The sequence below is a fragment of the Phalacrocorax carbo genome, chromosome 7 (assembly GCF_963921805.1).
Source record: "Phalacrocorax carbo chromosome 7, bPhaCar2.1, whole genome shotgun sequence".
In the NCBI taxonomy this organism is placed as follows: Eukaryota; Metazoa; Chordata; class Aves; order Suliformes; family Phalacrocoracidae; genus Phalacrocorax; species Phalacrocorax carbo.
Genome location: NC_087519.1, coordinates 23504644 through 23517866, shown reverse-complemented (window position 1 = coordinate 23517866; position 13223 = coordinate 23504644). Strand labels below are relative to the sequence as shown.

Sequence of the window (13223 nt, the reverse complement as noted above, 5' to 3'; positions counted from 1 at the left end):
AGCATCTCTCCTGTCCTGCCGCCCTGTGGGGTGTGACATCGGGGGCCACACAGCCCCAGGTCCACCAGCACCATCCCAAAGGCAGAAGGTGGCAGTACCACCCATCCCCAAGCCCTCATGAGGACAGGCTGTCCCCATATAATCCACATCCTGAGGACAGGGCCAGTGAAGGGGCATGGGGACAGCCCAGATTCTGGGGTACCCCATTTTGGGGCTCACAGCCTGGCAGCAGACAGGGGCATGCTAGAAAATCCTGGTTTTATTTTCATTTAAAAGCCATTCTGAGCCCACAGTGAGCAGCGAGCTCTTCCCCAGGGCATGGGGATTTGGCCCCATCAGCACTTGTAGTTCCCAAAAAATAGGAAAGAAAACCAAAATACATCACACAGGTATCACCTGCCGCCCCAGCATGCTCCTGGAGGAGGCTGCAGGATAAATCCTGCGGCACTCGGCTCCACACAGTGACGACATTAACACAAACCAGGGCACACACCCATGATCTGGGACGTTCACCAGTGCCAGCTGTGGGCTCCTTTCAGGACATCTTAACGAGGCGAGTGGGGCTAACAAAGCCCTGGTCCAGCACCATTTCCAGGTGCAGACCCGGCGAGGACACCTGGTCTGGGAGGACCCTAAAGTGCTTTGCAGGGACATACACACCACTATACCACCCCCCAAGATGCCCCCAGTGCTCCAGAAGGAGGGGCTGGAGGCCAGTACGGAGCCCAGCAGAGCTGGGGGACCCTGGATTGTATCCCCACCCTTGGGTGCTGGGATAGAGATGCCCCACATGGCTGGTGGCCCATCCCTGCAAACCCCCAGGGCTGGGGCCATTCCTCTGGCCACAGCCCTGGGGGAGCCAAGAGGGGGATGAACAGGTGGATTCAGCCCAGAGCCGCTGCCTGGGCTTCACCCAGAGAGGCAGCAGCAACTCATCCACAATTTTTAGGGATTCCCAGTGAGCCTAAGGTCATCTTTTAACAAGAAAAGCCCAAGTCTGGAATAAAAACCAGCAATCATATAGCAGCAAGTTCTAAGGGGAGGTCCAACCACTCAGCAGCCCCGAGCCATCATCTGGTGCTATGGCACAGCAGCGTCCCGGGGAGAAAACGGGTTTCCAGTGGGACAGGGAGTTGGCACCAGTGGCTGCAAGCTGGCCGGGTGGTCCCACCGAGAGTGGGTGCCAGTAGGAAAAGAGAAGATACTTGGTCCCATGTTACTGGCCAAGGAAAAGCCCGGCCACGTGCAATAGCTGCAGCCAGGACGCAGCACTGGGATCCATACGCAGGGTGCCACTGTCTCAGCATCTGTCCTCAGCCAGCGCTGGAGGTAACGGTCACCTGCAAGCAGAGAGTGGGGTAAGAGGGGGCGAGCAGCTGCGGAGGCACTGTACCCCAGCCCAGTGCCCAATCCCCATGGGCACGAGGAGGGAGACCCCCAGATGTCCCCAACCCAAGGGAAGCCACTCTTGTCCACCCCTTGCTGATGCCTGTGCTTGCATTAGCCCCAGGACGCAGCCCAGCTCCATCAAGATGCCCTGGTGCTTCCTACCACCAGGCGTACGTTGCTCTTTGCACCGCATCCCCTGGGTCCTCCACTCACAGCGTGACCCACCTGCCCCAAAGGGTCCCCGAGGGTCCCTCACCTCCTGTGCCCACGGGAGAGGTAGTCCCGGTTCAGAGAGCAGAGCTGCTGCTCCAGACGGAAGATGCGGAACGCTAGGTACGAGGAGGACACGACGAGGAGGCAGATGCTGGGAGGAGAGGAACAAGCACAAGCACTCAGACGCCAGTGGTTGAGAAAGATGTTCCTGGCATAGCCCCCCGCCCTCCCCACGCCACGGCTGCCCTCAGCACACTTACAGCACAATGAAGATCTTCAGGAGCTGGTAGTCAGAAGGTCTCAGCTCTGCCACGCAGTTCTGCTCCACCTCCAGCTCCTCCTCGGTGTTTATTGCACTTTCTAAAATGCAAGCCAAGTCAGCTGGGCAGATGCTCATGCTCCTCTAGCAACCAGGAGCCTTCAAGCATCAAATGTTCCTTCTCCATGGGCTAACACTGCCGGCATGGGCATTACAGGCGCACTCTAAGGGCTCAGAACCCGCAGGCAGGAGACCCCACCCCATCCCCAAGACTTCATCACTGACTCCCAGCCTCAACCCTGCTTGTCTGCAAGGCAGAAACACCCTCCACAAGAGCGGAGGATGAATGAACATGTATTTATGGAGGTTTATGCCCAGCACCGTGCGTGGGGCAGGGCACAAACCTGCGCCCCAAGGTTGGACGCAACCCTCACCCGAAACCAGGGGCTCCTCGGAGGTGAAGGAGCTCTCCTTGGCACTCAGGCTGCTAATGGAGGTCCGGTGGATGCACTGGTAGTTGGCGTCAGGCAGTGACAGTGACAGCGAAGTGGGTGACACCTTCCTCCACTTGCCCTCAGGGACGATCACCTCCTGTGGGAAGGGCCATGGGTGAGTCGTGCTGCAAGCAGCAGTTTTTCCCATGAAACCAGCAGCACCGAGGACGTGGTGGGGCCAGATTTGGACTTGAACCTTACGGCATCTCCGTCAAACACCAGCACATCCAAAACATCATCCTAAGGGGGAAGCTGGTCCTCTGCAATGGCCCCGTGGGGACACGGGCTCCTACTGCTGTAGAAGGGACCTGCACACACACCCCACACCTGCCCCAAATACCAATTGCTGCCTCCTTCACCCCTTGGTTTGAAGCTCAGGGCAGTCACCTGTCATCCTCCAAGAGCGTCTCGCCTGCCCCATGGCTCAGCATCCCAGACCCAGTGCACCCCAGACAGGCACCAAATCGAGCAGAGCGGCAGCCAGCACAGAGAGAGGTTCCCCTCTTGGAAAGTCCCCAAAGCTGGAGCTGCTGAAGGGCTGCATCCCTCAGAAGCACTGGGAGATGCTTCCAGCCTGGATCACTCCTGATTCACCCCTTGAAAAAGCACCTTTAACCCCCAGATTGCCACCAGCCCACTGGAGACACCCCATTTGTCACCTCCTGCACCAAGCCTGATGCACAGGGCCACCAGCTCATGGAGGACACCCTGCTCAGCATCCCCGGACAGCCTGGCACAGCTGCAACACTAACAGCTGTGTGACCGAGCGGAGACAGGGACAGGCCATCCACATTTCATGGAGGGGACATTCCACTGGCTGGGGACGCAGTCACTGTGGGCAGAGCTGAGCCCTGCCAGGCTCCAAAGGCAGCAGGACACGGTCCCTCATGCTGCCTTGCTCACACTGCGGTTCAGCAGCCTTTTCCCTCTCCAGCCTCCTGGCTAAAAGCCATCCCACTAATCCTATGGGTTTTTGGATAATTCAACCACTTTTCCAGCCTGTTATCCATGTTCACAGCTTCAAACAGCACCAGCCAGTGGGAGTGGAGCGGCAGCATTTTGCACATCGCTCTGAAGTTTTTCAATCCATAAACAGACTCCCAAGACCAGTCATCGGCTTGCGCTCAGCCACAGGCTGTCCAAATTGTCTTCTTCACACAGCCAAACTGGGGTATGAGGATCCCAGTGGATGAGCTACGAAGGTGACAGCTGCATCCTCATGCAACCTTTCTCCGGACCAAGGGGAGAGGACTGACTCTGCACCCTGCAAGAGGCTGCCAGCCGAACCTCAGCATGCCAGGAACGCTTTAAACGCACCAAGGGGGCCAGGCAGATGCTCTCCTGCCCACAGCACGAGTTCCTGGGGCTTCTTCCCTCTCCCAGAGCTGCCCTGACCCTCACCAGTGACACAGCATCAGGCTCCTCTGTCAGCTCCTTCAAACTCAAGCTCTTCTTACTCGAAACCTGGAGGGGAGAAAGAAACAGGCATTACTAGCTGGGGCACCACCTCTCCCTGCTTCAACATGAGCCAGACAATTGAATTTTGACATTTCTGGTGGGTCTATGAAAAGCAGCTGCCTAAAATTTGCAAGCGCGGGGATTTTGGGGATGAAGAAAAGCAGGGGACAGGGCACTGCATTGCTGCTTCCTGCTGCCGAAAACCCTACAGGGCCGTGGGTGAGCCGCCAGCTCCTGCAAGGGCTCCTGCACCAGTCTTGGCTCCTGGTGGAGGGGATAAACCATCAGGGGGAAAAAAGGGGAATATCTGGGCAGAACCAGGCACATATCAAAGAGTAAATTCCCCGGTTTGGCAACAGGGCTGAGACAACCAAATCACCACCCCGGCACACCAGCAGCCACCCTTCCAGGCAGGGATGGGCTCTGGCACCGCTTCCCACGTGCTTCAAAGGCAGGGAGAAGAGGAGGTCCCCATAACTCTCCTCTACAGCTCAAGGGCTGATGGATTTCTTCCCCCTTTAGGCTTAATTCGCATTTATTTTCTCTTTGTACCATTTTTCCTTCCCTTCAACTTTAGATCTGGGGGAAAGGCAGCGATGTGCAGAGTGGCAGAACTAGTATTACTACCAGATTATAAATAATTTATATACACGCCCTGGGAGAGAACAGAAACTCTGGGCTCTGCCTCCATAATCCGTGACCCAGAAAAGGCCACCAGTGGCTCTCGGGGACAGGATGCCTACCCGATACCTGGGGATGGGCTCTGCCCCACCAGGATGCTCAGGAGCATGCCAAGAAACAGCCACTGTCATTCTGAGCTATGAAACAGGGACGGCAAGACAGCCCTTGCATCGCGTGGAGAGGACAGTGGGGATGCAGCAGCGTCATGAAATGCTGCCATTCTCAGCACGCTCCTGACCCTGCTGCGGAGCAAGGATGCCGAGAAGAGGCAGCAGGGCACCAGGGAGGGCTTTGGGAGCAGTCCAAAGCCTTTGTGGCAATAGCGAAGAGCTTTGCTCCCAAGATGCAGCACAAAGAGAGCTTGTGGCTATCAAAACTCCATCAGACAGGGGGTAGAGGGTACCTGCAGGTGCGTGCAGACTCGCCTCAGGACATCGTAGACGCTGTCACGGGAGATGAGGGACACAAAGATGTACTGCAAGAGAAGGAGAGAAGCTGCCAGGAAAGATTTTCCCTGATCCTGAGTCCAATTTTCCACAGGCAGGGGACAGGCAGAGACGTCCTGCCCTTGAATCTCCCCTCCTTCAGGAGCTGCATCCCCTGCAGGCATCTCCCTGCAGAGTTTCCCTGCTGCTATTTTTGCAACCTGCTAAAACCTGGAGCAAACTTTTCTGGGGCTGGTTTCCCTAGGCTGCTGTCCTCATGGGGTCTCCTGCACTCAGCCCAGAGGGATGCAGTAGCAAACCAGGCCGGGACTAACCAAAAATGTCCCCATGGATCAGCAGAAGGGGACACAGGGCAGTGCTCACCTTGCCTGACGCAGAGCTCATGCAATATGCAGAATAGCCTTACAACCAGATCGCCTGGAATGCCCAAATCCTGCCTTGTCACATCCCCTGCTAAAATCCCGCAGGAATAACCCCCTCTCTGGGAGTGGACAGGCAACATGTGCTGCCATGAGCAGCACCCAGGCAGGCAAAGACTCAGATGCACTGAGCAGGACTATGTCAGCTCACTGCAGCCAAAAACACCCAACGTGATTTAAAAGCTGGAAATTCATCCCCTTAACCAAGTTTTCCACCAGCTTGGGTTGAACACTGGCCCAAACCCTTCCCCTGCTTGCATTTAGGGAGTTTAAAGGTTTTATATGAGCCTGGCAGGGATTTGTCAGGCTTGGCCAAGTTTCACTTGGGCTTTGCTTCACCCAGAAAAAAGTGAAATTTAGAAACAAATGCAAAGCCATTGTGTTTGTCCTGGATGGCTGCCAGCACAGAGAGCAGTACTAGCTTCCCAACCAGCCGTGTTTTCAGGCGAGGACAGGAATTATTTCATGCCCTGCTTTCAAATCACAGCTGGCTCAGACCAGGGCATCCCCCAGCTGTAGTGAGGCCAGGTACCAATGCTTGAAGCGCCAGTGTTACCTTTCTGCTGGCATTGGTGGTGATGGCCAAGCCGTTGGGCAGCAGCCGAGCCGTCTTGTGCTTTTTTATCAGCTGTACGGAGACCACTGGGATCACAACCTGGAGGGCAAAAAGACACGAGGATGGGCAGGGACAGGCACAGCACGTGCCTGGGGAGTTTCTTTCACACGGCAGGGATTTAACACACATCATAATTATGCCCCAAGCAGAGTGGTGATGCAGGGATTCGGCATTTCCCAAAGACAGCTTGGGTTTTATTAAAGGTCACAGCATTCCCCTGCATTAATCACGGCTTGGAGGTGGTTTCTACTTGATTAAAACACAGAGAACAAGGGGAAAGCATCGTAGAGCAAGTCTCCCTAAGACCCATCATGAGAGCCCCCCTGCAAGCCCGGGGAGGGTTAAAAAGAAGGCAGGACGTAATTTATGGCAGGATAACTTCACTGAAACCCCGTGCTTCCATCAGATATTTGTTAAAAGCAGCTGATATTAATAATTCAGTTCTTCAGCCCAGTTTTAAAGGAAGTCATCCTTCCCCAAGATCCCTGTCATCCACAAGACTAACAGGGAAACATCAGATTGTAAATCAAAAGAAAATCCAAGAGAGACTCAAACCTCCCCACCAAAACCTTTGATCTTTCTTCAAACGCCGTTGCAGCTTGTAGGAGCTTTTGCATCAGGGAATTTTAAACCAAATTAATATTTGGTTTCCCCAGGCAGATCCCACAGGAGACATGGCCGCACTCCCCTCTGCATCGGAGGTTGACAGTGATCTTGGTGGTATTTGGGTACAGCAGCAGGTAAGTGGGTTGCAGCATAGCCTGGGCTACAAGCCCTACATGACCGAGGTGGGCTGGCCCCCACATTACCTTGATGTCCTTCCCAAAAAGGTTTGCGTAGAAGCAGAGCCAGTTGGGGGAGATGTAAAGCCTTCCCTGGATGAGTATGTCTCTCTGGAGGGCGCAGGAACAAACTGCGAGGCAGAGAGAGGTGCATGGCAGACCGTGGGCTGGATCCTGCCACCCCTGTGCCCATCCCTCGCCATGTCACCCACCTTTCAGCACGCTCTCCTCCGTTGGGATGTCCTTGAACAGCTTGTGGTACTGGGAGTTGTACTTGCTAGCTGCCTGAAAAAGAAGCGGAGCAAAGTTATACAGTGACCTTGCTGATAAGGAGACCCAGGGGAAAAAAAAAACCACAACAAAAAACAACAGAACACCCTCCTGCAAAAAAAAAAAATCTCCCTCTCCTCGCACCCGGGACCAGCGCAGCAGGGTCCCACTGGCCTGGGGACAGTGGAGCCAAAGGGGTAGAGGAGGGTCGGATGATCCGGCACCCAGCAAATGCTGTGCCATCCTCCCAAATAAACATTTCCCCTAATATCTAAGGGGATATCTAAGGGGCATCTGAGCATCTGCGAGGAGCCAGTTCTCCCCCAGGTGCATCCGCAGGCAATTTATTTTACCCAGCAGTTTCTCTCCTTCTCCTCAAGCTCTTCCCTTATCCGGGGCACAGTGACAGCACTTGCTTTGAGCCCATCACGCCGCACTATCCAGCTATTTATATTCCCGGTGCCTCTTCAAAGCCTGCCAGCAGCTGTGGCAAGAGGCTTGGCAGGTTCACCCTTAAATAATTCTGAATGTAAGTTAAAGGATCCAAAGCAGTTCAATGCTTTGCATTAAATCCACTCTGCAAGTCCTGTAAGGCAGAGCAGGCGGATTTGTGCCCCCTGTGCTGGAGGAGGCAGTGCCCCAGACCTCAGGGTGCTCCCCAGGGACACTGCTGTCCCTGCGGGAGTGACAGCTCCAACCCAAAATCCAAGCAATGAGATGCTTTGCCAGGATGCGGAGAGATCCAGCACAGCTCAAAAGGCCCCAGGGCAGCAAGGCTGGTTTGTAAGCAGCACCACAGGCACAGCCCTGCTGACTGCGGTGACAAGGTCACCTTTGCTCCGCACACCTTGTTGCCGGATGAGCTTGGCCATAAGAGGATCAAGGCTCTGCATCACCTGGGGTTGCCTTAGAAATCCCCTGGAGAGATGCCAGGATGGTAGCAGGTGCTGGTGGGAGTGTTTCAGGGGACGCACGGGGATACAGGGGGACACGGTAGGTACTGTGGCATCACCTCTGAGCCACCCGCAGGCTGTCTTGACCAACAGGTCAAGAAACATCCCGTGGTCCCAGCACAAACCTGTTGACATCTAGTAACCCTCCCAGATGCCTCCAAATAATCAGCAAAATGTTTTTCTCCTCCATCTTTTTCATGGGGAAAGGCAAAACACCTTGTCCCTCCACCCCTTCCTCTTCTAGAGGATCTCTTGTTTTGTAGATGGACCAAAAAGCTCTACTTTGGGCATGATTTGAACAATCAAAAAAGGTTCAAATGGATGGAAACCAAGTTGCTTACAGTCAAGATTTCCTCCTTCTCCTTTGCTCTGGATAGAAAACCCTGAAAGTGTTTGCAAGGCAGATCACGGGCCACAGAAAACCATCATTGGCGCCCCTGAAAATGCAGGCAGGAGCCTCTGTTCTACACCAGGAGCCACTATGCCTTGGCCTCCGGCTCCCACTGCCCACATTTGAGACCCCATGTGAGCTCCTCTGTGGCAAAAGGCTGGCGTTAGGCTACAATGAACCAGCCCGTTTGACCACGAAGCCAAAGACTTACCACTTCCCGGTGGCATTTCTTGATGTCTTCATCCTTCAGGGCTTCATTCAGGTGGAGGCTGGAAAGAAAATTAATAATCATCAGGTAAGTGAAGCACCCCAGGTCTCTTGCCCACTCCCTAAAACATGTGCTGCAAGAAGAGACATGGCAAGATGTAGAGGACCAAAGAGACCCCAGGAAGCCACGTTTTGGATGTCTCTGTGATTTAACGTAGCATCGGGTGTTGCTGAGGTTAAATTATGGCTGCAGGAGAAGGCTGATCTCTGTTGGGCATTGGGCTGACAGCAAGCCAGTGGAGGCACCAGCACCAGGGTGCCCATAACCAAAACACACCCCAGCACCGGGGGAAGGAGCCCCGAGCTGCCCCCGGCAGCAGCCTGTGGCAGGTTAGGAGCTGGCAATGGGCAGCTTCGGCTGGGTCAAAGTTTCCCCAGGGAAATTACAAATGGGAATTTGGGAACGTGCCCAGGCAGGAGGATGGACTCGGCTTTGGTCGTTCATGAGGGCATCCATCCGCATCCATCACACAGGCAGATGAAGGGAGAAACCACAGAGACAGTGAAATCCTCCAAACAACCTCAGCAGCAGGAATACCAGTCCCCCTCCCCAAACCCCTCTCCCTTCCCTGTTTCTTTAGACCCAATATTTGAGGGTGAAGACAGAGGGGACCCCTATGTCCACTCCCAGCTGGCAGGCTGCATTTGGGCGCTTGGAGGCAGCGGGGATGCTGCCGGAGGTGGAAACAGGAGGAAAAAGAGCAAATATTCAACCACAGACCCTAGAACCCTGCGGTGACACTGCCCCTCACCTGCTGTCAAGGGAATCCAAACTCTTCTCCTTTTGCGATGCCTCCAATTTCTCACGGCCATGCATGGGCTCAGGGCTCTTCAGGGGAGCTGCTTTTTCATGCATTGGTTTGGCGTGGCAAGGAGAAGCCTGTTAGCCCCCATGGGGAAGGGAGAGAGGGGAGAGATGCGTTTCAGAGCTGTAAATCCATTCCACTCAATCCCCATCCATAGAGAGACGTTCATATCATTGCCACTCAAGGACAGCCAGAACATTTCTGCAATTTCTCAAGTCACGTGGAGGAAAAAAAAAAAAAGGGCATTTCTTGCCACAAAATCCCCGGCACCCGCAACTGAGTGGCCAAGGAGCAGCAGATCCCTCCCCACTGCCTCAGATAACACCCTCCAAAGCAGAGCCTCTTCTCCTCAAGAGATGGAGATTTCAGCCAGAGAGAGCCAGGGTCTGCTCCTCCAAGCTGGCAAAACACCATCTTCCCAGAGCAGAACCTGCACTGAAGGCACCACTTCCCTCCTTTAATTGCTCTCCTCTCATTAAAGCCCGTTATTTACTATCATAAGTTTTATCAGAGGCACTTATCAGCCACAACAGGTAAAGTAAACACACTCCCCGTGCAGCCCAGGGAAGGTTATCACCTGGCAAGCCAGAAAGGTGACACTTCCGCCCTCAGCAGAGTACAACCAGAGATTGCCGTGCTGTGGCGCTTCTGACACTGAGAGCCAAAGCAGAGAGCGAACCCAGGGGACTGATGCCAGAGCAGTGATCCATGGGCTCTGGCAGCACGGCAGAGCCGGCAAACAGCCACCAGACCTATGGTGAGGAAATTATTCAAGGGAAAAGAGATCCGCTCAACAGGCGGGGGGTGATGCCAGAGCAGGCAGGGGACAGGCAGGATGGCAGCAGGCAGGATTAGCACCAGTGGGCAGGACAAGCATGGAGCTGGAGTGCATCCCGGTGCCCACAGGGATGATGCTGTGGTGGTGCGGCAGAGGCCAGGTAAAGAAGCCATCCCAAACTGCTTCCTAAATTAAGATAGAGGCTCTTTTGCTGCCCTGTGCTTCCCTACACACCCTGCTCCCACTCCGAGGGCCTCATCTGAAGGGAAACTCATCTGAATAATCCCCCACAGACTCGGGGAGAGCCCGGACGGGGATGCTGCACCCTGACACCCATCACCCAAATGGCCTGAGAGTTGAAGCCACATGAGCCCCTGTGTTCCCACAGCCTCAAGGGCCTGACCGAAACGCTATCCCAATGTGATGGAGCTGGACTGAATCCTGGCTGGAGGCACGGGGGATGCTCCCTCACGATGCAGCACTCACACAGGGCTGCAGAAAAACCAAAGTCGCCACTGCCGTGCAGATAGGACCAGGCTGGGAACCAGCTCCTGGATCCCCACAGCCAGCATTTGCAAAGCAAACGAGCTGCCGGCATGGCCCTGAAGCCACAGCACTGCAGGAACAGGATGAACACACTGGGGTTGTGGGTTTTTTTAGAAGCTCAGGTCAAAGGATGTGTCTGGAATGAAAAGGAGACTCTACCAACAAGAAGCACCAAAATAGCATCCCTTGGCATCACACCAAAAGGCTTTTTCCCTGCCTGATTCCTTGGACTCCCCGTGCCTTCAGGATAGGCAGCCCCACACTACAAACACCCTCGGCCAGGTGGTGCCACACTGCCCTAAAGCTGAAACTCATATCATGGAGGCACCCAAGCCTTCATCCGCCCCTGCCCCTGTGCTGGAAAAAAAGGGCTCTGACCTGCTACAGAGCCTCTCTCTCCAGAGCTCAGCCTGCTCTGCCTTCCCCCACGTCATCCCTTAAAATCCCCAAGCAGTTGTTCCACTTAATCTGGGCAAGCGGATTTCGCCCTAACTAGCTGATGCCAAAGGGCACTGTGGGGGGGACAGGGAGAGGCACCCCCTGCCTGAGGCAAGGGCATTGAGAAACCCCTCCGAGGTCACCAAACACACAGAAATACCCTAAAATGAGAAGGGACAGAGGCTGGAGAGCACTTGGAAGTGCTGCACAGTCCTGTCCCGTTTCTTTCTCCCTCTTACAGCCACCACTGGGGACAATCCAGGTCAGACAGTCCCAGGACAAAACACTGGCACCAGGCTGCTCTAGGGAGGGTCTGGAGGATGTGAGGAGCAACCTCAGACCCAGTGGATACATCACAGCAGCTGCCGCATCCCCCCTCTCCAGATCTTGTTCTGTCCCGGCTCCCAGGTGTGGCAAGGATGAAGATGCAGGGTCTGGGAGCAAAGGATAAGTCTGGGCTCCAGGCACAGCCAATGGGGAGGTCTCCCTGCCAAGAGCGGCTTCCAGCACCAGCACAGGGAGAAAAATACTTTCTAGCAGATCACGCTGTCACCCTCCCACCCTCCTCAAGGATTTTGGTTTTTTAGCAGGAAGCTGCTCTGGCAGAAAACCTGCCATCGTAAACTAGACGTCCCTCAGCTGTCCCAAACTACAGACGGAGCAAGTACAGTTGGAGCGCAGAGCCCCCAAGATGGGGCAGAGTGCACGGGCACGGGAGTCCCCAGCAAAGGGAAAACGTTGCCGGCAACCTGCCAAGCCCCTGCACGCCGTACCAAGGCTGACACCCCACCTCTGCCCATGCAGGCTCCCTGAGGCCCCCAGCTCCTCTCCAGGGCTGCAGCTTTGCCAGGCAAAGCCTGGCACTTCTCCCTCCCCGTGGATCAGCATCTCCCTTCCCTTGCACAGTGCTGGGATCTGACCTGGAAATGGTCCGGCGCAAGCCCCTCCAACAGCGTTTGATTTTTGCTGGATCCCTTTCCTGCTGCCAGCACAAACGAGGGGAAACTGTACGGTGGAGGCAGGAGAGAGCGAGCCACGGATTTCGCTTCCCCCCCCCAAAAAAAAAAACAAAAAACAATCAGAGCTGGAGGGAGGCTCTTGCGGCCAGGCTGCCTCGGCCCGAGCGAGCCCGGGCAGGATCCGGCGAGCTGCCCTTGTTCTCGGCTTTCAAGGTCATTTCAATCCCGTGTGTTGGCTGCTGGAGCGGAGCCACCGCCGAGGATGCTGGAGGGGATCGGCCGCTGCCGAGCGGCGCTGTCAGGAGAGGCAGGAGGTCAGCGGAGGAGGGAGAGAAGGAGCCCGCTATGTCCCCCCGAGTCCCGACGCCTCGGGCGGCCCCCTGCCCTCCCTCCCTCCGCGCGCCCCGGGACCACCCGCCCCCCGGTCCCGACACCCGGGGTGAGAGCCAAGGCTCCCAGCAGGTCCCGACATCACTCCCAACACCCGCGATACTCGTTTTTACTACGTGCCAGTCTAAGAGCCCGACGCCCCGGAAAGAGCCCGGCCTTGCTCTCTTGCCGGCCCCCGGTGGGGCAGCCATGGGCCGGGAGAGCTCGGCCGCCGCCCGGCACCGAGCCACGCCGGGGGCGGCGGCGAGGAGTGGCCGGGGCAGCCTCCGCCCGGGCTGGGAGCCTCTCGCAGGCCGGACCGGCGGCTCTGGGGCCGGGCAGTGCCGGGACTCCCCCCTCCCTCCTCCCACCGCGGTCCGTCCCCTCAGTGCCGGGAGCGGCGGGCGGCGGTGTTTCCGCGCTCCCCTCAGAGCGCGATAGCGCCGGCGGCCTGCCGGGGGCAGGCCAAGGGGTGGCACCGGGCTCACCGGCAGCAACAGAGGGGCGCCCCGTGGCTCCCAGCCGCCACCCGGGACCCCCCAGACCCCGCCGCCCCTACCTCAGCGGCGGCCCCGCGTTGTGCTGCCCCGTGCGCCCGACCTCCTCGCGGCCGCACCGTCGCCCGCCCATTGGCTGCCCGCCGCCACGCCACGCCCCCGCAGCGTAATTCCATTGGTCGCTGACATCTT

At 56.4% G+C, this 13223-nt stretch overlaps 1 protein-coding gene across 2 annotated transcripts; it reads right to left on the bottom strand.

Moving 5' to 3' along the window:
* Positions 1 to 241: 241 nt before the first annotated feature.
* GRAMD2A (GRAM domain containing 2A) lies at positions 242 to 13197 on the bottom strand. 2 transcript variants are annotated; one of them, XM_064456900.1, is made up of 13 exons: positions 13094 to 13197; positions 12127 to 12460; positions 9391 to 9518; positions 8583 to 8640; positions 6970 to 7042; positions 6785 to 6888; positions 5916 to 6014; positions 4898 to 4969; positions 3757 to 3819; positions 2296 to 2452; positions 1863 to 1962; positions 1646 to 1753; positions 242 to 1340 (listed from the first exon to the last, which is right to left on the bottom strand). In XM_064456900.1, exons 3-13 carry the CDS (start codon positions 9492 to 9494, stop codon positions 1337 to 1339), a joined length of 942 nt encoding a protein of 313 aa, XP_064312970.1. In that variant the 5' UTR covers positions 9495 to 9518; positions 12127 to 12460; positions 13094 to 13197; the 3' UTR covers positions 242 to 1336. The 2 variants fall into 2 exon arrangements, with proteins under 2 accessions (XP_064312970.1, XP_064312971.1); XM_064456901.1 differs by lacking the exon at positions 242 to 1340 and having other exon boundaries at positions 1642 to 1753.
* Between the last annotated feature and the right edge of the window lie 26 nt (positions 13198 to 13223).